Source organism: Hemitrygon akajei, chromosome 20 (assembly GCF_048418815.1).
Source record: "Hemitrygon akajei chromosome 20, sHemAka1.3, whole genome shotgun sequence".
NCBI lineage: Eukaryota > Metazoa > Chordata > Chondrichthyes > Myliobatiformes > Dasyatidae > Hemitrygon > Hemitrygon akajei.
The window spans coordinates 54,433,707-54,459,495 of NC_133143.1; the positions used below are offsets into that span (position 1 = coordinate 54,433,707).

Sequence of the window (25,789 nt, forward strand, 5' to 3'; positions counted from 1 at the left end):
GAACAATGGATAGAATGAGTCAAATCTAGATTGGATTATTAATGAGGTAGCAACTCATTGGAAAATAGAAGGAATTGGAGGGAGATTTGGTCTTGGATACATAATTTAACTCCTTAGCATTAGCACATCCTGGAACACATCAAGACATGGGATTACAGACATTTTAGGACCCATGCCCACAATGAGACTCCCCCAGTCTGGGATTGAGAGGGAAAAAAAGGAATGCAAGTCCAACCAAAGGTGATTGGTTTGTGTCTTGATAGGCAGTAATCTGCACAAGATGTGAATGTTTGTTGAGTACCTTTGAATTTAGGAAAATAAATCTGGATACCTCTTGCACTAATTATGAATACTGTGTCTCTACTACCATATTCTGCTTTCTGCTTTGTTCTTCATCCAGTCTGGCATTCACTCTGCTCCTTATCAAAACCCTTAAACTCCACATGTATGGCAAACATACCCAGTACTTTGTAGGACTTAAATGATGCAACATGACAGAATTTCTTTTGGACAATAAAATCATTCTGATTTGCATCTTTTAAATAATTTGTCTAAATCATAATTTAATCACATTTCTTTCTCAAAAGGAAAACTTCCATCATAAGCATTCAGTTTAATGTCCAGTGGTTCCTGAGTTTAATTACTTTCCTGTGCTGGAATGCTGAACATTTACCCACATAGTACACAATGTTTATTCAACTGCGTGGCATTTGAAAATTTTAAGTAACCTTTTCAAGGCAAGATGTTGTAGGCTTCAAAGTTATATTTTCATATTTCAACTTGATATTTATTCAAGTACTAAATTATTTTGGAAACCATCCAAAAAGAAAAGTGAAATCAGAAGTGACCACAGTAGATCTGAAGAGAACTGATTTCCAAGGATGTGTGTTTTGTGATGATTGACAAAAGTTTCAATCTTAACTCATTTATTCTTGGAGAATATATTTTCTAAATTAAGTTTAATTTTGATAACATTTTGATAACATCCCAGCTGTGGAATCTATAACTTTACTGAATATTGTCGATGCCAGTACAGTCAATAGATCGTGGCTATTTGAAAGATAAAATTCCTAATTTGCATATTAGTTTTAAAGCCAGTTTTCACAAGTTACTTAAATATAAGCACATTGTGTAGCTTTAGCAAAAGCCAACAAATCCTTATCTCTGAAAAAGGTTATCACAAAATAAACCTCTCACAGCACATATTTGGCATATCTGATAAGCAAAATCAATGCATATCAAAAGGAACCATGGCATAAACTAAGTAAAATTTGTCAGACATATTTGATTCATCTCATTTGCCTAAAACGTCAAAAGACAGATGTCTATTGTTAAAATCTATCTATTCCTAACACATGGAATCACAGAATTAAGTCAATAAATCCATGAACAGCTAATACATTTCCATTTGGTGTTTTAATAACCAGTGTAAACATAACCTTGTAAGGGTTATCAGAAACTAAACATCACAGATAAAATTGTTCCCCAAAAGCATTTTTAATACATTGGAGTATATTTCACAATACCAATTCCCATTAATGAAAAGGAAGTTGAATTTTGATCTGAAGCAACTCAGTACAAGTTCACGTGCACGTGACATTATTTACTTAGTGCAATGCAATCAGTCAAATTAATTTAAACAGATGAACAAATGTTCATACCTAAAGGTACAGCATTAACTGCAGTTTCACAAACACAGTGCAGAAAAATCCCTTGTAAAATTAATATGCCACACAAGGTAACAAAGCTGCTCTATATTGTGCAGGGGGCAGAGGGTGAAGGAGGGCAAGAAAAGACACTTTTCCGCAAGGCTCCCAGACGAAAAAGCTTAATATTTTAACATATGTGGGGAGCAGAATATATCTTGCAAGACAATATTTGTATGTAATGTCCTGGCTAAGATTTTACTGCAAATGTCGTAGGGTATTTCAGTTAATGGTTTTCTGCAGCAGTGTGTTCTGCTGGTAGTGTTTGGGTCACCGATAAAGACATAGGGTTGTGATGTTCATGCTCAGGAATGTTGTGTCATCCAATCAGGACGGTGGAATTGGGAGAAGGTTCTAGAGAATGCTGGGCGGAGAGCTTTTTGTGATGGACACTGGGGTGGGACAAGGTCTTTTCAGCGGGACAGAGAGAGAAGCAGCTTGAGTTGAACCAACGGGAATACACGATTTGATGGAGTCCAATAGGGGAAATCCTACCAGTCACTGGTGAATAGGAGTTGCACACACCAGACACATCAGCTTTTGGAAGATCTGAACTCCAACCATGTATACATTTGACGGTTTTAATTATGATAGGCCCTTTTGTTCTTTTTTCCCCTTTATTCTTTGATAACAGTTTGGTTAAGTTAACATTCATAAATATACTTTCTTTATAATTGTATGCAACGTACGGTCTGTTATTTCTTGCCGATGGGCAACACAGACCTGGATTCAGGTGGGTGAGACATCGTAACTTCCTGGTTTTGGTGGGATTGAAGTCATATTGACCCTAGACATACGGAGTCTGGGTAAGGGGGTTTTCTCACCACTGAGTCTGGTGGCTGTTAGCGAGGGGCTAATGAGCCACATCTCTAGAAATGCCTGGTAAAAAGGGGTTTCCAGGTACAAAACCTTTTGCATGCTGTCTTCTATCATTGCAGATCTTGGAATATGATGTACATGGGGAAATCAACTGTAGAATAAGAACTTAAGAAACCTATATGCAATAAGAAAGAATCAGACCCATGCTTATAATCCAGGCAACACTGAGCCCAAACTAACCCTGGCATATACTTCAATTGTACCAGAACTTTGGTACTCAAGGCCTGTACATGCATTATAAATTTTTTCACAATTTGAGGCAAAACAAAGTGTTAAGCACGGTTTGATCCAAGACATTTGTGGCCAATTTTGATTAAACATCTGGAGGCGTACAAACACATGTATTGACTGATTTATAAGGCAACACAGTGGTGTATACACAAACATCAGATTATTCATAATCTCCAGCAAATTTGGTCAAAATTTAAAACGGCATAATTATTTATCACTGAAGAAATGACAATTATAACACACTGCAATTATGCCACTTCTTCTGCAGACACAGCTATTCTTAGAGGAAACTGTGTGTTTTATGAACAATTACAACAGTAAGCGTTTTCATGCAGATAAGCAAGATGACTTTGCATTTGATAGATCTGTACACTTTATCCTTATTTCTCTATTTCACTAATTTAATAAAAAGCTATATATCAACTTTTCTAACTTTATGTTTACAAATGGGAGTAGAATGTTATAAAGGGACATTGAAGGACCGTGTGAGTGAACAAAAAGCTGTAAATTTATCAAATCTAATTTCAAGATACATTAATTTGAATCCATAAAAAATGATCTGAGCATATTATACAACTTGTAGAAGAAACTGTACAGAAATTATCAAAAACGTGGACAATTAGCCTTTAAAAGGACTCATTTCAAAGAAGTTGGGTAAAAATCATATAAAGGCATACAGGCTTCCCCTGCTGTCCGAAAGTAAGATGTTCCTATGAAACTGTTTGTAAGCCGAAATGGCGTAAAGCGGAGAAGCAATTACCATTAATTTATATAGGAAAACTTTTGAGTGTTCCCAGACCCAAAAAATAACCTATCAAATCGAACCAAATAACACATAAAACCTAAAATAACACAAACATATAGTAAAAGCAGGAATGATATGATAAATATACAGCCTATATAAAGTAGAAATATTGTATGTACGGTGTAGTTTCACTTATCAAAAATCGGGAAGAGAGCGAGCCAAAATCGATTTGGAGGGGGAAAAAAATGCTGGCACATACACGCATGTGCACGTACACACTTACGCATGTACATGGTTACGCACGTACACGCATGCGCTCACAATTACCTGCACAAGGTTTCACGGTCATGGTAGTCTTTCTAGAGGTAAACACACGTATAAAGCGGACGAATTTTTCTCGTAAAAGCGAAAATTCTCTTTGGTCAGCGAAAACAGGTACTAATGTAGGTCTTTCGTAACAGCGAGCTGTCGTAAAGCAAACATTCGAAAAATGGGGTCCACCTGTATATGTTTCTGTTAAACACATCTGGACTGTGCACTGCACCTGAAGGACACAATGACCTTTCAGTGGGTGTAGTGCAGTTAGACAAAGTGACATGGATTGTACTGAGGCAGCATTGATTTAGCCTGAATTCCTATATTTAATTGAGCTGCAAATGTCAATTCACAAAACATATTGGATAGGTAGAGAAACTCTTCCCTCAAGTGTATGAGGGCGTGATTTAAAAAAAAGTCAAGTCATCCTCGGGCAATATCAGGAAATGCTTTTGCAGCACATTGCAGGGAAAATCTAGAGTATTCATGTTAAGAAAGCAAATACGTCTAGATTGGTTCCTTATGGTTATCATAGCTGGGGTGGAGTGGGGTGGGGGGGGGGGTGTAGTGGAGATAAGCTTCCAATACCTATTAGATGCTCCCAATAGCATGTGCCTCAAATAACCTCTGACAAACAAGTCCAGCTCCTGGCCTCCATGTGTGGTTTAGCTACTAAGCCTGGATGAACTGACAGGAGTAAGGGCAAAGGCAGGTTACTCGCGCCTTAAAACCAATTGCTTTGGAAGGACGAGGCTCATCAGCTGTAGTTGGCAGCTCATCGGGAAGGAAAAAGCTGATCTCATATCTCCACTGCCTAACGGTTATACCCATTCATGGGGAAAGGCTTCAGAAATAAACTCCAAGGAAAAATCTGGAGCTGAAGTCCCTAAAACAATCCTAGGTTGAGTTCAACACTGACTTGCAACTCCTGCAACAAAATGTATCTGTCTTTGTCATTGCTTTGGATTCATCAGCCACATTGACAGGATGAGCCTGCTGTATGTGCAACAGCTTGCTCCTCATACCTTATTGCCCTGGCTTGCGTATGACAGCGGGTATGCAACATCCACGGTCAACCTCAACCAGTGGAGGGCTTCACAAATCTAGGTTGTTGATAAATTCAAAACTGAGCCTGATAAACCTTTGTTTTAAGTTGGATGTTAACTAATATGGAACTAAGGATGAATATATTAGTTTAAGAAACAGAAAGGCAATCAGGTGAATAATAGAAAAGACAAACTATTCTAATATTCTATGAGGAAAGTTATTTTTCAGGAAACTGTGGAATTTCACATTTGACCACTGTTTAAATTCATACATGTAACCCTTCCATCCCAGCTGTTTTTCCAACAGTAGTGAAATGGAAAACTAATTTTGCAACTCTAAAACTTCTACTATCATTTAAAATCTGTCATAAAATATTTATAATAAGTGTTCAGTTTTTGGCAGCTGTACAAAACTGTTTAACAGCCTTGCCAGTAGACCCCAAAAACATTGCACATGACAAGTTACAAAATGGACAAACTGGCACAAGATCAAGATTGAGGCAATGTGTGAAACAAATAAAAACTAAAACATGACAATGTTAAGCTACTAGATGGCTTAATATGTCTGCATTATTTTAAAACTTAGTGTCAAATTACAATCTTACCAGGCTTGAAGGTGATCAGACACGATCTGTTGGTACATGTACCCTCCGGGAATATCATTACCTAGAATTAGGATCATGAAACAGTCAACAAAATAAGAATGTTTATTACAAGCATTTTAAATGAATTCACAAATTTGCAAAATGGTGTATGTTAAACATCTGTGCAAATTATAAATGTATTCAAGGAGCAACAAACAGAGTGCTGGAGGAAGTAAGCAGGTTGAGCAGCATCTGTGGAGCGTAAGGAACTATCAATATTCTGGGTCAAATCCCTGCAATCAGGATGAATTTACGCACCTTGCCTTGTAAAAGTATTCAGCCCCAACCCTTTGTTCACATAAATAAGTATTACAACCAAGGACTTGTAATCATTTTAACTGAGAATTTTTATATATGAATCACATGCTCCTTTTTTCACAGTAATCCCAAAAACTACAGGGAAAATTGTAAAGCATGAAGAACTAAAAACGTCAGCAACAAAAAGTATTCATCTCCCTTTGCTCAGTACTTAGTTGAATCACTTCTTTCAGCTATTACAGCGAGCAATCTTTTGGAATAAGTCTCTATTAGCTTTGCACAAAGTGGTGGAACAAGATTTGCCCATTCATCCTTGCAAAAGTGCTCAAGCTGTGCCAGGTTAGTAGAGTGGTGGTAGACAACAATCTTGAGGTCTTGCCAGACAAGTTCGATTGGGTTAAAGTCAGGACTCTAGGCCACTCAAGGACATCGATTTTTTTCATTTGAAGCCATACCACAGTTGCTCTGCTGAAAGGAACTTCCTCCCAGTTTAAGCTTTCTGGCAGAGGCTAACAAGTTTTTATCCAGGATCACTCCGTATTTAGTAGCCTTTATCTTCCAATCAATCCTGGTCAGATTTCTAGTCCCAGCTGCTGAAAATCATTCCACAGCATGATGCTATTTCCAGCACACTTTACAATGGGGATGGTGATACCAGGCTGATATGCAGTCTTAGCTTTAAGCTACATATACTACTTAGTCATGAGGCCACAAAGTTTCACTTTAGTCTCATCTGACCACAAGATCTTCTTCCACATCTTTACAATGATGATTTGCAAAGTCTTAACATGCAAGGATATGCTTCCCCCCCCCGGGTTTCTTTCTTGCCAATCTTCCAAAAACACCTTTTTTTTTGTTTGCCAGGACTTATAGATTGTGGTGCCATGAACTTCATCTCCAGTTGTAGCCATTGGCTTCTTCAGCTCACTCAGAGTGACTGCTGGCGTCACAGTGGTCATTCTTACTACAGCCACACTTCACTGGCGACTGAGTTTAGAGGAGCGGCCTGTCCTAGGCAGTATGGCTGCGGTTTCATGTTTTTTTTTAAACTTTTTCCATAACAGATTGCATTGAGTTCTGAGATATGTTCAGTGCCTTTGATATGGTCTTGTACTCTTCCCCAAATTTGTGCATCTCTATTATCATTACCCAGACTTGTCTTAAATGCTCTTCTGTCTTCATTTCAGTTTGGCCTGTTGAAAATCTACCATACTGTTGGACTTCAGAGACAGAGAGGACATTTATTCTACAGAAATCATTGAAAATGGGTGATCCTCCAATTTTCTACATCAACAAATTGGGTGAGTTGGCAAGGTCATGTACAATATTACACCCGAGGAAATTTAGAGCAGTGATTACAAAGAGGATGAATACTTTTCAGCTACTCAATTTTGGTTTTATTGTTTTACAACATTGAATCACAATGGATTTAATTTGGCTTTTATTGACACTGATCAACAGAAAAAAAAACCTCTTTCGTCTCAAAGTGAAAACAGACCTCTACAAAGTGATCTAAATTAATGACAAATATAAAGCACAAAATAATTGATTGCATTAGTATTCACCCCTTTGAATATGAAAGACTAAGTCATCACTAGTGCAGCCAATTGGTTTTAGAAGTCACATTAGTCCAGACCACAGTCCAATTGAGAATTTGTGGCTGGACTTGAAATGGCTGTTCACTCATGATCCCCATGCAATCTGACAGAGCTTGAGCAGTTTTCTAATAAGGAATGGTGAAAAATTGCAGTGCCCAGAGACCTATTCACACAGACTCACATACATACATATTGATATTTCTTATTGCAATTTTATGATTTTTATTACTATGTATTACAAAGTACTGCTGCTGCAAACCAACAAATTTCGCAACATTTGTTGGTAATATTAGTAATATTAAACTGATTTTGATTAGAGGTGTAAAGATGATGACTTATATTTAACCACTACATTTATATTTCAAAGAAAGGAAATTAAGAAAAATGATTTAGCCTCAAATAACACACCTTCTTTTAATATTATGGACTCTACAATATCCACTATAATATGGATTTGTATTTAGAGTTTGAAATATTTAAATTGACTTTGTTGTTTTTAAGACTGAGCTGTAGGGCTCCAATTGTTTGTTTGATGCCCCAGACAATCATTGGTAAGTTTATGTCTGAGGGTGAATAGGTATCATTCATCACATCAATTTGGCCATTCAAATCATATAACTTGGTTATTTTCCATATTCCAAGGTGGGAATAGTATGCTTGAATCATATCTAATTTAGCATTCCATTATTCTGTCCACTTGTCTTTCTTTTTAAATTATTTTTGGTAATCTTTAATTCAAGTACAGACTGACAAAATGCCTACCATTTTTTCTAAATACCAGGATGATGAAGTGAGATTATACAATGTATTGAATGGGCTAGAATGCAATAACAATTGTCCTGTCTGACCAATAAACTGATTATATCATAAGATGATGAGGTTAATTAGTTAACTGATTTGTGGATAATACCACATTTTCCTTGGCTGTCATTATACCCAGAAGTGTAATGTCAGACCGAAGAAACATTTCTGGTGAATATATAGAAAATTTTATAATTTAAAAGCATCTACTGGTACAATAATTCAGTTTCCATTACATTTTGGAGAAGATCAATACTAAATACGCAATTGTTAATTTTTAGACATGTTTAAGAAATTAACGTTTTGTAAAGGTAGTCTTCATTAGCCTCCCTTTGACAGTGAAAAATGAAGGAAGATTAGCTTGAAAATGTACCCAAGGGCATGCTTAAAGACTAGTTGGAAACTGCACTGGAAATATTTTGTGCGTGGTATTAAAACAACTCAGTGAGACAAATTCCATCAGGCAGGTCTGAACAATGTTCAGCTGGTTTTACACTGCAATTTGATTTTCAAGAAACTGCATTGCAATGTTTCTCTGAAGGAAATCTGCATCTTAGAAACACCAAGCCCTTAATAATAGAAATAAAAATACTTCTAACGATGGAGGTTTGAAAGGGAAAAAATTGAAACTAAAATTTCCCTTGCAATATGCTTGAAGCTCGAGTCAGTGCATATGCTAATAAGTGTTTCCGTGATTCTTTGATTTCAAGAACAGACCTGACTTGCATTTCAGAACTTTATTGAGATCCGTTGCTCATTAACCACGTTAATTTAGTAACCAGACAACCCTATTAACACTGGAATCATCTGGGCAACCCCCCCTCATCCCCACAGAGATGTTCTTTTTGCCCTAATGAAGGGTCTCAGCCTGACATGCCAACTGTTTATTCCCGCCTGACCTGCTGAGATCCTCTAGCATTTTGTGTGTTATTCTGGATTTCCAGCATCTGCATTAAATCCTGTGTTTATTCCTTTTGCCCCAAGTATTCAAACCCTGATCACAATCCCCAATACAGAGTATTTCCAGCACTTGTTCCTTTACCTTACACGTCCAGCATTTGCAGGTTATTTTTGATTTTCAACTAACTATGCCTTTTAACATCCTGATCACCCCAGTGTGCATTTCCATTTTGTTCCTTATTTACATCACACATACAGACAGATCACTTAACAAAATGACAAAACGTTAGTATCAACTGGGCAAAGAAAAAGTCACCTGAGGCCATCTGCCATTAGATAGAGCTCTTTGCTTTATCTCCTCCACTGTTTTTCGGCGCGAATGCTGGTCTGATCGAGACACTAAGACTGGCTGAATATACTTTATCAAAGCTGGTAGAAAAAAAAGACAACGAAGTTAAATTAGACAAACGAATAGTGATCTTTCTTGAAAATAGACAGCCTGTACCATTTCAAGTTTGTATTTTGAGAGAATTATAATCAGGGATGATAAATACGTATGCTACACTTGACAAGTATATATTTCTTTCAAAATAATTTGTTTGGCCCAGATCCTTCAGCTGGAAACCTAATCTGTTGAAAAACAACTCCTGAAAGCCATTTACATTTTTTGAAATTGAAGCCATTTTCCAGGCAAGAAGTGTAGAACAAATGGGAGCCACTTTTTGGAAGGCATTTTAATTACAAGGCTTCAAACTAACTTTTGAAAAGTGACAAATTTTGAATTTGTTTCATTTTGCACTCTGGCCAGTCACAGATAGAGATATGGGCACATTTTTCCCTTTTTTGAATTCTTTCATTCTCTGTTCTAATGACACAGTCATGTCTACAAAGTTGACAGCCATGCATGGTAAAATATTTACTCTGGCAGAATGAACATCAGGGGGATTGTATATACGTTTGATGGATTGTTCAGAAATTAGTTAAAGAACAGCCACTGCATCTAAAAGGTATGATTCTGCTCAAAAAACCACAACAGGCTGGTCCTTGACTAATTCTGAGACAACCCTTCCAATTTAGACATCAATCCCTTCATATTCAATTTGTAAATTTAAGGGCTGGGAATAACCTGGATGTCTGAACTTGTTGCACAAATTGATGCAGGAAGTCCATCTGGTTTTATTCTCCCTGTTCCAATGCAGCAATAAAGGGATCACTGGGCTGTTTGCCCAAATAACTACATTGGAGAAATCACATATAGCCCTGCCAGCTAAGAGTGGCAGTGTTCCTCCCTTAAAGACATTAGAACCAAGTGTATTTTTATGACAACCCAATTGTTTTACGATCATGACTGAGAGTAATCATTTCCCTCAACCTAGATTCTCATATGCCAGATGAGGAATCAAATTTAAATTCCACTGCAATCAGATTAGAAATGTGAACTCATCTCTGGGTTTAGTCTTACAATTACATGTCTGGTGATTTAACTACTCTGATAGATTAGTCAAACATAAATTTCCTCCTGTAAATCCATGCTGACTGTGCTCAATCCTGTTATACTCAGAGGGTTTTATTATTAAGACCATAAGACAAAGGAGCAGAATTTGGCCCTTCGAGCCTGCTCTGTTATTCCATCTTGGCTGATTTATTATCTCAACCCAATTCTCCTGCCTTCACCCCATTACCTTTAACACCCTGACTAATCAAGAACCTATTAGCCTCCTTCTTAAATATACACAATCATTTGACTTCCACAACTGCCTGTGGCAATGAATTCCACAGGTTCACCACCCTCTGGCTAAAGAAATTCCTCATCTCTGTTCTAAATGGATGTCGTTCAATTCTGAGGCTGTACCCCCTGGTCCTAGACTCACCCACCTTAGAAAACATCCCCTCCACATCCACTCTACTTAAGCCTTTTAATATTCAAAAAGTTTCAATGTCATTACCCCTTATTTTTCTAAATTCCAGTGAGTACAGGCCCAGAGCCATCAAACGCTGCTCATGTATTAACTCTTTCATTTCTGGAATCATTCTCATGAACCTCTGGATGCTCTTCAATGTCAGCACATCTTTTCTTAAAGGACCTAAAACTGCCCAAGCACAGTCTAACCAATGTCTTATAAAGCTGCAGCATTATAACCTGAATAAATACCACCTCTATCTGCAGATGCTTTTCTTTTTTGCTAGTGGGGGGGAGAAAGGGGGGATTGTTGCTTGCTGCCGCTTACGTGTGGGAGGGAGGGACACAGTGGGGGACTTTAGGGTTCTAACACTTAACTGTTATTCATTCTTTGGGGGCACTCCTCTGTTTTCATGGATGGTTGTGAAGAAAAAGCATTTCAGGACGTATATGGTATATATGTCCTTTGATGTACCTTTGAAAGTCCAACACTATGGTAGACTTTCAACACACCAAACCAAAATGAAGATGACAGGGCATTTAAGACAAGGCAGGGAAATAATAGATGAGCACAAATCAGGAGGATGATACATTACCACCCCAAAGGCACTGAACATACCTCAGGGCTCAATGCAGTCCATCGTGAGAAAATGGAAAAAATATGAAACCACAGCCTTACATACTGCCTAGGTCAGGCCTCCCCTCTAAACCTAGTCACCAGAGAAGAACGGCTCTTGTAAGAGAGGCAACTGTGATGCCAGCAGTCACTCTGAGTGAGCTGCAGAAGTCAGTGGCTGCAACTGGAAATGAAGTTCTAAGGATTGCAAAAAAGGGTGTTTATGGAAGGACGGCAAGGAAGAAGGTCTGGCTAAAAAAAATGCATATTCTTGCCCATAAAGACCTTGCAAAGCATCACTTCGGAGATACTGTAAAGATGTGGATGATGATCTTGTGGTCAGATGAAACTAAAGTAGAACTTTCTGGACTATATTGCTGTCCACCACTGCTCCTGAATTAACCTGGCACAGCTTGAACAATTCTGAAAGGAAGAATGAGCAAACCTTGCTCCATCACATTGTCCACAGCTGAAAGCGACTTATCCAAAAAGACTATTAGCTGTAATGGTTGCGAGAGGTTGTTTGATTAAGTACTGAGCAAAGGGAGATGAAGAAGTTTGAACTGCTGACATTTTAGTTTTTGAATCTTTAGTTTTCTATGCCTTACATTTTTTCCTGTTTTTCTGGGGCTCTACTATGGGGGAAAGAAAGGAGCATGTGATTCACAAATAAAAATTCTCAGATAAATTGATCAACAATCCTCATTGTAATATTTATGTGAACAAAGGGCTGGGGCTGAATACTTTACCAAGGTACTATAGTCTTTCCCTTTTAGCAATCTAGAAGAGCTCTTATATTCTGTTTTGTTTTTCACTAGTTGACTTTTATTCCTTTTTCAATTTAGTAAATAAATTTTTGATCTTTCTTCGTAGACTTTTCAGATGCTCCCAACCCTCAGCTCTACTGCTGTTTCTTACTACTTAGTAAACCTCTTGCATGGATTCAATACCTTGTTTGAAATCTGTCAGGCATGACTGGACCAGATTTTCAGTCCAGTTATTGAGCTTTGAAGGAATTGGAAATAATGAAAGGAAATGTTGAAAATATTCAGCATATCAAACATCTGTGAGAAAGAATTGATGTTCCAGATCAATGCATCAACTGAGCCTAACTGAGTCAGCATGGCTTTGTGAGAGAGAAGTTGTGTTTATCAAGCTGCTGAGCTTTTTTGAAGTGGGAACCATGATAGTAGGATAGGGCAACGGATGTTGTCTATTTGGACTTCTGTAAGGCCTTTGACAAGGTTCTTCATGGTATACAGGTCTGAAAGGTTAGGTTCCTTGGGAACTCAGGAAAAGTGGATGGATAACCTTGGTGGATTAGGTGGATTCAGTGGGTGGTGGTTGAAGGTTTTTTTGCAAAACGAAAGCCAGTACCTAGTGGTACGACACTAGGGTTGGTGCTGGGACTCTTATAATGTATAAACGATTTGGATGAGAGTGCACAAAGCTTGATCAGTAAGTTTACAGATGTCATGAAATTAGGAGATGGTATGGCACTAGGATGGGTAACAGAACAGAGATACTGAGGAGTAAATGTGCATGGTTCATTGAAAAGGGGTCACAAGCTGACAGGGTGGTTAAAAACGTGTTTAGCGCATTGGCCTTCATTGGTCAGAGCAATGAGTGTAGGAGTCAGAACATTATGTTCAGATGTGCGAATTGTTGGGAGGCAGCACTTGGAGGAAGGACTCTGTTCAATTTAGGTTACTCTGTTATAGGACAGATGAAGTTAAACTAGAAAGAAGTGGAAAAGATTCATAAGGATGTTGCTAGGACTAGAGGGCCCGAGCTGCTGGCCAAGACAGCCTTTATTTCTTGATACATAGAAAAATGAAGAGTGATCTTAAAGAAACTTTCATATTATGAGAGGCATAGATTAGTCTTTTCCCCAGGGAATAGTGTTCCAAAACTAGGAGACGTTGATTTAGGGTGAGGGAAAGACTTAAAAGGGACCTTTGGAAAACCTTTGGTTTGACACAAAAAGTCAAACCACCTTATGCCTCCACAGATGCTATCCAACTTGCTGAGTTCTCTAGTACTTTATATTTTGCTTCAGATGTTGGCATATACGTGTATTTTTTTTCTGTCCAATGATAGCAACACAAGATGCATAGCAAACAATCAGACATCAGAGCTGAAATTTTAACCTTCTTTTTTCCCCAGGTATTTTCTATAGTTTACTAAGTCTTAATAAACTTGCCAATTAAACAAACATTCAGTGTATTTCAATAATCAGTTGTCAAGATTAACCAGCTTAGTTCAACATAGGTCTGTTGTTCCAGCAAATAAATTCATGTCAAAACTACATTCCAGCATTTCTTTTGTTACTGCACAATAGCGACTTTCTGTAAAACCAGATCAGAGGGTCTGAATCAAATTGCATTCAGCAATGTGCTACACACAGAGAACAGAAGCCTTGACTGAGCTACCTATGCAATATTAATTAAAATATTTACAGCGAGGACTTTTCACCTAATGAATTAATACTCCAAACATTTACTGTCTAATCCAATTAGCATGTGGTTACTTAGCTTTGCCTCAATACATTAAAAAAAAACTGAATTACTCCAGTAGCGATATTACATTCTTTTGAAAGTTGGTCAGAATGTCTGAGATACCACCATCTTTGATCCACCATCGAGCAACCATTTTTAAACTAATCTTACTCCAATCCATTTTATTTCCCCTTCATTCCCATCAACTCCACACCCACCCCCAACCTTTAGATTCTACTGCTCATTTATATATTAGATGAACCTACTGTCACCAATTAGCCTATCAACCTACACATTTTTGGGAAATGGGAGGAAATCCATGTGGTCACAAGGAGAGCATGCAAACTCCACACCAACAGCACTGGAGAGTGGAATTGAACCTAGGTTGCAGGATCTGTAGGGTCCTTGCTGTGCTACTCTGTTGTTATTGGATTAGTATTAATCTGAAACTTAACATAACCAATTCTGGTCCTGCATGCAAAAAGAAACAGAATTTTGTCCCACAAAGGACGCAAAAATAACAAACATGGATGTATAAAGAGCAGGGCTACCAAGTAAGTACAGCACTCTTATATCAGAAAAAACATGAAAGGAAGAAATGGGTCTAGGGCATTTTTACCAAATGGAGATAGCAGGCAATAGTAAAAAAAAGTCATAAGCGATAGGTTGGAAACAATCTGTAATGATATATTACTACTGCTCCAATATTAAAAGGGGAGGTAGAAGAAGAAATGGAAAATCAAATATGTAGGAAGTTCGATTTTAACTACTCATCTATGAACAGCAAGAGAGAAAATTGCTATATACAAAGAATGGAGAATTTCTGCAGAGTTAAGAGATGGGAAAGAGGTTGAAAAGCTGATGAGTGGTTACAGGAGGGAATGCTTTAAGTGCATAAGGAAACTGAAATAGTTTCTGGCCAAGTTGGCCATACAGGAAGACAACCAATATCCTGGTTTGGAGATGGTGGGGGCTTAGGGTATAATGCTAGTGCTGGCAGGAAGGTGGCAACCTGAGAGTAGAAATCAATAGGAAGCAAAGCTACATTGGAAACAGATGGCAGGGTATCTGGCAAAGAACTATTCAGGGACACAAAGAAAAAGGCATTAACATAGATTATAATAACACAACTATGTCATGGCTTGGAGGCCTGCATGCCTCAATGAGCCAGAGGGCTACGCTGGCTAGAGTCAGTCCTTTTTGCTTTGGCTCTTGGTAGGGTCACCCATGCCAAAGAGGTCAAAGGGTAGTGGCCAGACTAAGCGTGGCCCACTGGTCCTCTAGGTTTGGGGGTTTGGCTCAGGACTAACAACCCTGACTGATAAAACAAAATTGTTATGGAAACAGAAATGAAGAATCCTTCTACATCTGAGAATGTCAGTATTCCTGAGTCTCCACCCGGGACTTGTATGACTGACAGTAGTGAAAACAGAGAAGAAGCCACTGATACAATGAAGGAAGCTCTGAACACCACCAGAGACGGCAGACCTTCATCGCTGCCCCAAATGCCAGCTGCATTGCCCGCAGTAACTTACAGTGACATCCGTTAATCTCGTGAGACCACGGATCTGCGCCTGGAATAGTTTCCAGGGCGCAAGCCAGGGCAAGGTTGTATGGAAGACCAGCAGTTGACCATGCAGTAAGTCTCCCCTCTCTATGACACCGATGTTGTCCAAGGGAAGGGCAAGGGCCGATACAGCTTGGCACCAGTGATGTCACAGGAGCTGCCAGAGCGAGGTTGAAGGCAACGTCAGACTGCTTACAGACTCCAGCTCTGGATTTGTCCTCAGGGTTTACTGCCGAAGCCTTTCCCATGAGTGGGTATAGCCGCAAGGCAGCGGAGGTTTGAAATCGGAGTTTTCCCTCTCTAACTTAAGTAATATATAAGCCAGCAGCCGTGGCTTCTAGTCTACTGGCTCTTCTTCACCCGCTTCCATTTCCATGTCCACTGCCTGCTGTCTGAGATATTCTCGAAGGGGCCATCTTCCTGACACACTCATGGATATTTTGCATATAATAAGTGAGTGATTAAAAAGCTGTGAATGTTGTGTTACCACTGACTGGAGCTATTTTTAACTACTTGGATTTTGCAATATAGGGCACTGTTTCCAAATCTGCAAATGAGAAATTTTAGTTATTTGAATTCACACTCCAGCTAAAGACACTGACAGGGGAAAACTGGTATTAAAATAGTTATGGTAATTTCTGCCTTGACGGAAATGTTTGCAGTTGATGGAGAGTAATTATGACTCTGGGTGCTACTGCAACTTTCCTCAAGGCATTAGTCATGTGTAGAGCAGCTGAAGATAACTGCATACCTTTTTAATAAGGTCAGCAAACTGGCTGTTCATTCTAGTCTTCAGTTTTTTATTAACTTTCTCAGATTACAAGGAAGTCCATATGCACATTCAGCAAATCTTACATGCTGCACGAGTTCAGATTATTGACCCAAAATGATGACTGTCCATTTTCCACTCTAGGTGCGGTCTAACCAACTAACTTCTTCCAACTGTTAAGCTGGCTGCCAGCAATATTCATTTCACAAATGTCAGGCAACAACTTAAAGGCAGTAAAGAACAAACCATCATCTATGACAGAAATTTAGAGTCCAATCGCACACTCTCCTCGTCTGACCAAATGCAGCTCCTAAACCACAAGCAGCTGACACTATCCAAATCTAAGCAATTCGCTTCAGCAGCAACTCAGCAATTAGCATAAATACCTATATCCTTAGCACTGGCACACTACAACTGAGGAGGTACTGTCAACAAACCAACAGAAAACAAGAATAAAGAAGTTAATAATAGTAAAATCAACCTCAGATCATATGTAATTGTTGCATGTCCATTTAAATCTATCCTAGCATTGTTGCTAGTGCAGAATCTAAGAACGTCCTAATCATATTGATTTATCACTTTTGGCATGGTTCTGAGGAGACTGAAGGTAATTTACTTTCTCAAGGTACAAACAATAGATTTCAGCCTTGGTGACAAAATCTATACCCAAGAATTAATATAAAAGCATCAACTTTCTCAAGGATCTTATTTTCAGATTTCAACATCAGTAATTTATGAAGATCAATGGCATGGAGACTCTGCAGAAGGATTAAGTTATAATATTCACGTAAATGTTTGTTGTTTTAGTCTATGGTAGTTTATTAGGGCACCATGGTAGCACATGGTTAGCGTGACACTATTACAGCTCAGGATGTTCTGGAGGTCAGAGTTCAATTTTGGCACCGTCTATCAGGATTTTGTGCATTCTCTCTGTGGCAGCATGGATTTCGTCCAGGTGCTCCAGTTTCTTCACAGAGTCCAAAGACCTACCGGTTAGTCGGTTAATTGGTCACTGTTCTGTGATCAGGCTCTTGTGAAATAGGTGGGTTGCTGGGCCAGAAGGGCCTGTTCCACACATTATCTCTATATAAGTAAATAAATAACATTTTCAGCCAAGGTTATGGCAAGTAGCAATGGGTTTGATCATAGAGAGGGGTATTGGCGATACAAGAGCTGATGGCACTGTTAAGTAGTTAACTATTCCATCAAAGGCTCGTCTGACTTACAGGACTGAAAAGACAGGAGAGGAAAAGCAAACATCTGAACAGCAACTGTCCATGAAATTTGAGGATCTCAAGTTCCCTCAAGAGAACTGGAATTTGGTAGTGATATTGGTAAACACTAGTCAGCGAATAAAGGGCAACAGCACTACCAGGTCTTTCTTTCTAGGGTACCTAACTGCTTTTAACATGCATTTCCAAGATTCCTCTGATTCTACTGTACAATCAAAATGCCATAATTACAAAATGAAGCACACATAAAATGCGTCAGACAACGAGTTTCAGGAACACAATGAGTAATAAATGATGCAGTTGACAGAAGAAATCATAGGATGTGCACTTGAAAAAAAAAATGGTGTACAAAATATACATATCTCACAATTGGCATTAGGGGCCCTAATATCTTAACAATAGTTTAGAGAGAGAAAAAGACACGGCAGTGAGATATCCTGAAAAGTAAAAAAAAATGACACCTGTAGCAAATTATCCAATGTGACTCCACTTACTGAACCTTTCAGAGCTTAGTGGCCTGAGGCTGAAATCCATTGGCAGGTTGATTAAACAGAAAGCTATTGTAGATGTTTTGAAAGACAGAAGCAGAATATAATGTTTAACTGATCCAATTTCCACATATCCTGAAGGCATAAAAGATGTAATTTAGTGGCTTGCTTATTATTTCTGGAGAAATTAATGGTTAGTCCTGAAAACTGTAATATGTCAGAGTCTTCATATTACGAAACAAGATATTTGAATAGTAATAGCTAGACTGGGTATCTGTGAACAATTAAACAGTAGTGTTATTAAACAGCTTGAAATGTCACAATCGACAGGTTACTGTCGATGCAATGCTCCTCAGACAGGATGAAGAGGTCAATACTCCCCAATGCCATTAGGCTTTACAATTCAACTGCCAGGACTTAAGAACTTTTTAAAGCTATTATTAATGCTTTTTGAGCTAGTGATTTAGATGCATATCATATTATTACTGAGTTAAGTATTGTATTGTATGTAATGAGTTTTTGCTACAACAAGTGTATGGGACATTGGAAAAAAATGCTGAATTTCCCCATGGGGATGAATAAAGTATCTATCTATCTATCTATCTATCTATCATAAACCTGAAAACTCATCACTAACCAAACCTTAAGATGAGTACTGCCTTTCAAATATCCTGCAAAATAGATCTAAATTATTTTTTCAAGAGAATAGTAAATTGTTCAATGGTCAACATGTAATAAAGACCAATTGAAATAGTTACAGTATTTTCTAACATTTTGTGTGCCAAGTTTAAAATTATACCCATTTCACAAAAAGAGAGGGCATCTATAGGCAAAAGACAGGATATAGAAATACCTGATTTTAAAGTTTGTGGTACTATTTTAGTTATTCATATATATTGAGTCTATTTAACTGCTGGAGGCGGAGCGAAGCTAAGATGGTGCTAAACGGCGACTCCTTTGCTTGGATCTTTGGAAACAGCTCTATTTCCATCTTTAGTACCTTTATTTTTCCCTTTCAGGGTTCTTTTGAAGACCCTGACCTGGAGTTACATGCTGGCATTGGTTCTTTGTAGGAATGAGACCCATTCTCGGGATTTCAGAACTGGCTGCTGTTCGGCACACCAAGGGTTCGGCCTGAGAGTCTGGCTCGGATTTGGAACCCTAAGATCTTGGGGCTCTGGAGACGGGTGGATTGAGAGTCGGTGTCACAGCAGGGTGTGTGTCATCAGGGTGTCGGAAAATCTACTGTGTGCCCAAAGACCCAGGATCTTTGGGAACAGAGCTCAGAAAAAGTGACGCGACAGACTTTTAACATTGTAAACCAGCAAGTTGTTTGTTATGTCTCCCTGCTTGCTGGGAAAAACGGAGACAGCTCCTTCTCTCTTATTAGGGGAGGGAGAGGGGGGAGGGGGGAGGGGGGAGGGGGGAGGGGGGAGGGGGGAGGGGGAGAGTTATTAAATCAGAAATTTATATTGCAGGGTGGTCACTAATCATATCATGTCTAACTGTACAAACGTTTCAAGATCTAAGCCACTGGACATGGAATAAATGAATGTCAATACAGGCCAACTGTGGTCTGGTAAAGTGATTTCTGTAATTCAGTCATGTTCATAATGCATTCTCCTTCATCTATTAAAAGTTCAGCAGGAAATTACTTACTTCCCCATATAGGGATGTCTTTGCTTTCAGCCTTCATTACAATGGAAGCCATGGTCATGGTGACTGGAATCGCATCAAAATATGAAGAATGTGGTGCTAATGTCATTATTGGTGCTTCTGTTGGCAATGCACGGCGTCCCTTTATACTCATCCAATGAAAGCCACCCGCAAACCACATAGCTCTCATGATCACCTTCAGTAGAAAATCCAACGTCCTAAAAAAAAACCAAAGTAGAAATGTCAAAGACTACAATTTAAAATGCAACAGCTGCAAGAACTTGCACATTGTCATTATCAAGTTCAATTACCGCATAGCTCACTTTTAAAAATAAAGTTAACAAGTGCCATTCTTCTCCTTCATCTGGAACATACAACAGTACAGCACAGTACAGGCCGTTCTCCCTAGGTTATGCCAGCTTCTTAACCTACTTCAAGATCAATCTAACGTAGCAACATTTACATTCCATTAATAATTCACAAGCAAATACAATGTCGTTTATAAGTTCAGATCGGTCAGACATACTCAACTGCTTAAGGAATAATGGCCTTCTATGAACACTTCACATTTTGATTTATGGCGATTTACAGGGCATCAAGAGCATACTGAATCTGTGCCAAGGCCAAAGAACGAGTTAACTAGTGATATTCAACAAACAACTTCTACTAACATTTTCCTCACATCAGCCCACAATGCCATAATTACAGAGCAGATCCCAAACTACTCCAATGTTGAAATTTCCATAGGATCATAAGATATCGGAGCAGAATTAGGCCATTTGGCCCTTCGAGTTACTCCACAACTTCATCATGGCTGATCCAAATTTTCTCTCAGCCCCAATCTCCTGCCTTCTTCTGGTATCCATTCATGCTCTGACAAATCAGGGATCTGTTGACCCCTGCCTTAAATATACATAAACACTTGGTCTCCACAGCTGCCTATGACAAAGAATTTTACAGATTCACCACTCTCCGGCTAAAGAAATTACTCCTCATCTCCGTTCTAAAAGGACACCCCTCTATTCCGAGACTGCGTCCTCTGGTACTAGACTCTCCCACCATAGGAAACACCCTCTCCAAATCCACACTATAAAGTTCTTTCACCATTTGATAGGTTTCGACAAGGTCACCGTTCATTTGTCTGAATTCTAGTGAATAGTTTGAGTCATCAAACACCCTTCATACAACAAACCATTCAAACCTACAAACATTTTTGTGAACTTCCTTTGAACCCTCTCCAATATCAGCACATCCTTTCTAAGATAAGGAGCCCAAAACTGCTCACAATACTATAAGTGAGCCCTCAATAGTGCTTTATAAAGTCTCAACATTACATCATTGCTTTTATATTCTAGTCCTCTTGAAACGAATGCTAACATTGCATTTGCCTTCCTCACCACAGACTCAACCTGCAAACTAACCTTTAGGGAATCCTGCACAAGAACTCCCAAGTCCCTTTGCACCTCAGTTTTTTTGTATTTTCTCTCCATTGAGAAAATAGTTAACCCTTCCATTTCTTCTACCAAAGTGCATGACCATACACTTCCTCATACTGTATTCAATTAGCCACCTCTTTGCCCATTCTCTTAATCCAAGTTCTTCTGCAGCCTCTCTACTTCCTCAGAACTACCTGCCCTTCCACCTATCTTCATATTGTCTGCAAATTTTGCAACAAAGCTATCAATTCCATCATCCAAATTATTAACACATAATGTAAAAATAATCATTCCCAACACAGACCTCTATGGAACACCACTAGTCACTGGCAGCAACCAGAAAAGCCTTCCTTTATTCCCACTCTTTGCCTCCTGCTAATCAGCCTCTGCTTTATCCATGCCAGTATCTTTCCTGTAATACCTTGGTCTCAATGCTTGTTAAGTAGCCTCATGTGTGGCACCTTGTCGAAAGCCTTCTGAAAATCCAAGTATACAACATCAACCAACTCTCCTGTCTATCCTGCTGGTTCTTTCTTCAAAGAATTCTAACAGATTTGTCAGGCAAGATTTTCCCTTGAGGGAACCATGCAGACTCTATATTGCATGTCAGTCAGGTATATATTTACTTGTACTGCAGAATTAGCTGGCCCATAAAATATGGAGTTTACAACAAACATGTAAAAAAATCTGGAGCAAACATTAGATCCTCAGATGACTAGCAAAGTGCTAGAATTCATTAGGTGTGTGTATATGCCTTGGACCATGCTGTTTCTTCCAATATGGCCCTGGACATAATCTCCTTTTGGAAGACATCCAGCTGATCAACAAGATCCAGTGTAGAGGGTTTGTTCCGTCTTCAAAATGGCCTAAAATGCTGATGAGGCTCAGTCCTAATGTCCAGCAGCTCTCACTGAGATTGAATGAGAGTTTGATATTCAAGCTTTATGAAACAAAAATAATATAAATTATCCAATTAAAAATGCTTAAACGTGTTTGAAAAATATTAAACACATTTCTAGGTTTCAGCACCTAAATTAAAGAAAAAGGTTCAATAAGTTAGGTCTTTATTCTTTGGAGCGTAGAAGGTTGAGGGGGACTTGATGGAGGTATTTAAAATTATGAGGGGGATAGATAGGGTTGACGTGGATAGGCTTTTTCCACTGAGAGTGGGGGAGATTCAAACGAGAGGACATGAGTTGAGAGTTAGGGGGCAAAAGTTTGGGGGTAACACGAGGGGTAACTTCTTTACTCAGAGAGTGGTAGCTGTGTGGAATGAGCTTCCAGTAGAAGTGGTAGAGGCAGGTTTGATATTGTCATTTTAAAAAAAATTGGATAGGTATATGGACAGGAATGGAGGGTTATGGGCTAACTGCAGGTCGGTGGGACTAGGTGAGAGTAAGCGTTCGGCACGGACTAGAAGGGCCAAGATGGCCTGTTTCCATGCTGTAATTGTTATATGGTTACATTTCAAATGAACTGAATTAAATCAGACAAAAAGCTGCCATTCTTTCCCAGTGATTTCATTAAGGCCACTGATCTGTTCCACTGAGATTTTTTTTTTAGCCAAAGGACTGGGAAATCTGAGGAAGTCAATACTGTTCTACTGCACACCAGCAGTCAAAATCTCAGCATAGTATCCTGGGTCTCACACTCAACTAAAACAGCAGGTTAGACTTCAACCCACAGTGCAATGTAGATGCAAGCACAACTGCTGCCTTTCCGTGCAAGATCGAAGCCAATGGAATTGATGGAACAAAGTTTTAACAATAATAAGTACTTCATTGATCCCGAGTGGGAAATTCTTTTGTTACAGCAGCAAAATTTAAAAATCTCACTTAGCAGTGTGCAGATTAACTAAAATAATAGTTTTAGAGTAGCAAAATACTTAAGAGTGGAACTTAATAGTAGGGAGAAGATTTGTTATGGAAGGAGATAGAGTTTAGTGATGTGCTGTCATGACACATCTCTCTCAACGTCAGCAAAAAAAAAAAAAAGAGCTGGACATTGTCTTCAAGGAGGAAGGTGGTGCAGATGCTCCTTATTTACATCAATGGTGTTTGAGTTTGACAGTGTTGAGAACTTCGAGTTCTCAGGAATGCACATCACTAACATGGTTTGGTCCAACCATGTTGACACTTCGGCCAAAAAAGGTCATTTGCAACTTTACTTCATCAGGAAGTTAAAGAAATTTGGCATGTCCACTTTGACCCTCACCAATTTTTATCAATGCACCAAATCAGATTAAGAAAGGATCTTATCTGATGCATCATGGTTTTGGTATGTATGGCAACTGCTCTGCTTGTGATCACAGAAACTGCAGAGTGATCGACACAACTGAGGGCATCAGGAAACGAGACTTTCTCCATGAAGTCAGTATAGTTCTGGCATAATCAAATACCCCACCAACTGACAGAATCTCTCTTTCCCCACCTCCTATCAGGCAGAAGAGACAGAAATCTGAAAGCACATTCCACCAGGCTCAAGGACAGCTTCTATCCCTCCGTAATAAGACTATTGACCATTTCCTCAATAAGATGAACACTTGACCTTACAATCTACCTTGTTAAGACCTTGCACCTTACTGTCTATCTGCACTGTACTTTCTATATAACAGTAACCCATTATTCTGCACTGTTATTGTTTTACCTTGTACTACCTCAATGTACTGTTGTAATGAATAGATCTGTGTGAATGGTATGCCAAGCAAGTACCAAATGCAGGTATCAATGACATAGGCAGGACAAAAATAAAAGGATCTGCACAATTGGCATGAGTTTCATGGCATCAAATTACATAGATTGTTAAATTTAATAAATCTCAGTGAAAAGTCTGACTATTTTTTTTAAAGCACAGTACACATTGGATAAGCAAGAGGGCTAAAATTTAATATAATCTATAGGAATGTAGGGTGTGAGGTTACATTCAGATCAGCTGTGGTCTTCAGATGCAAGAGTCTACAGATGCTAAAATCTGGAGCAAAACAAAACAAGCTGCTGGAGGAACTCAGCAGATTGGACAGCATCTGTGACAACTGGGGTACTCATTGAATTGCAGAAGTGAATGACTTAATCCTATTCCCACTCCATGAACTCTTAGTTTTAAGAAGCATAGAGTAGCATAGTACATTCTGTAGAAGCTACAAAAGCACATCTTCTATTGTTCAAACAAGCAAATTAATCCCTAAAACAAAAGTGCAGCTGATAAACCAGATCTCACATACATGCACATGGCTAATTCTTCAATAAGACCAAGAAATAAGAGGAAGGGCAGTAGAAAATTACAATGAAACATAATCTAACCAGACTGCATGTCCCATAAATTTTAAGATAGGTGCTTTATTTGCATAATGAACAGGCCAAACTCTATTGTTAAATAGAATGAGAGATTAGGAAATGCAGATGTTCAAAACGATTCTTGTATACAAGCTGATTCAGCAGGCATTAGGGCAGGCAAAATGAAAGTTGCAAAGTGACCTGAATATCAAGACCAAAGGTAAAACAGACCAGCAGTTGGAAGAAGTGCTGTATGAATCAGGACGAGCAGCATCAGTGGAAATATTATGGATGGCAGGTCAGGAAAGCAATGAGAGAATGGGCTGTGACCATGAAAGCTGGTGACCCTGTCCAAGAAACTCCACTATTTGTTCCTGGGACAACATGTCTCAAAACACCTCCTTCTCTGCCACTGCCCCCTCCAAATAATACTTCAGAGAGCACAACTGTACAGAGGTGAGCTAGATTTCATCAGACCATTCACTTTTGAAAGATATCTTGACACGGGGATTGAATCCTCGGACCGGCTGCTCAGGGGGTTATACGTAAAGCAGTACAGCAGAGGACAGGCCCTTTGGCCCACAATGCAATTCTGAACTAATTAAAGCAAGACTCCTAATTAATCTACTGACTCTTCCCCACACAATGCCCATATCCCTCCCTTCCCTGCATATTCATGTTCTTACCCCAGACTCAGAAACACACCTATGAAATTGGTCTCTATCACCACCCTTAGCCTCACTCAATCCGTATAAAAAAGTTTTCTTCACAAGTCCCTTTTGTACTTTTCCCCCTTCATCTGAAACACATGCCCGTTAGCACTCATATTTCAAAAGTGATATTGGCTGTCTATCTATGCCTCATGTTTTAAAAACTTGTATCAAATCTCTTTTCAGTGCTCCAGAGAAACACTCCCCCAGCCCAGCCTATTCAAAGTTTTGTCATACCACATGTCCTCCAAACTCAGTAGCACCTTGGTAAACCTTCTTTGCACCCTCTACAAAACTTCCACGTTCTTCTTGTAGTGAAGCAACAAGAATTGAACGCAACACAGAGTTTTACATCGCTAACTATCCTCCTTCCCCTCATCTGACCGTTTTATTCTGGTATCTTCTCCCTTTCTTTTCAGTCCTGAAGGAGGATCTTGGCCTGAAACGTTGACCATTTATTCATTTCCATAAATGTGCCTGACCTGGCCAGTTCCTCCAGCATTTTGTGTGTGTTGTTTTGGA

General features: G+C 39.0%; 1 protein-coding gene across 1 annotated transcript in view; it reads right to left on the reverse strand.

Annotated features, from left to right (window-relative positions):
- The window catches only part of LOC140713804 (lysophosphatidylcholine acyltransferase 1-like), a 115,526-nt gene that overhangs the window by 47,769 nt on the left and 41,968 nt on the right, over positions 1–25,789 (reverse strand). Inside the window, exons 3-5 of the mRNA XM_073024354.1 lie at positions 19,853–20,067; positions 9,440–9,552; positions 5,528–5,588 (exon numbers count right to left, since the gene is read on the reverse strand). Coding sequence (XP_072880455.1) covers positions 5,528–5,588; positions 9,440–9,552; positions 19,853–20,067 — 389 coding nt within the window. The remainder of the gene's footprint in view (positions 1–5,527; positions 5,589–9,439; positions 9,553–19,852; positions 20,068–25,789) is intronic.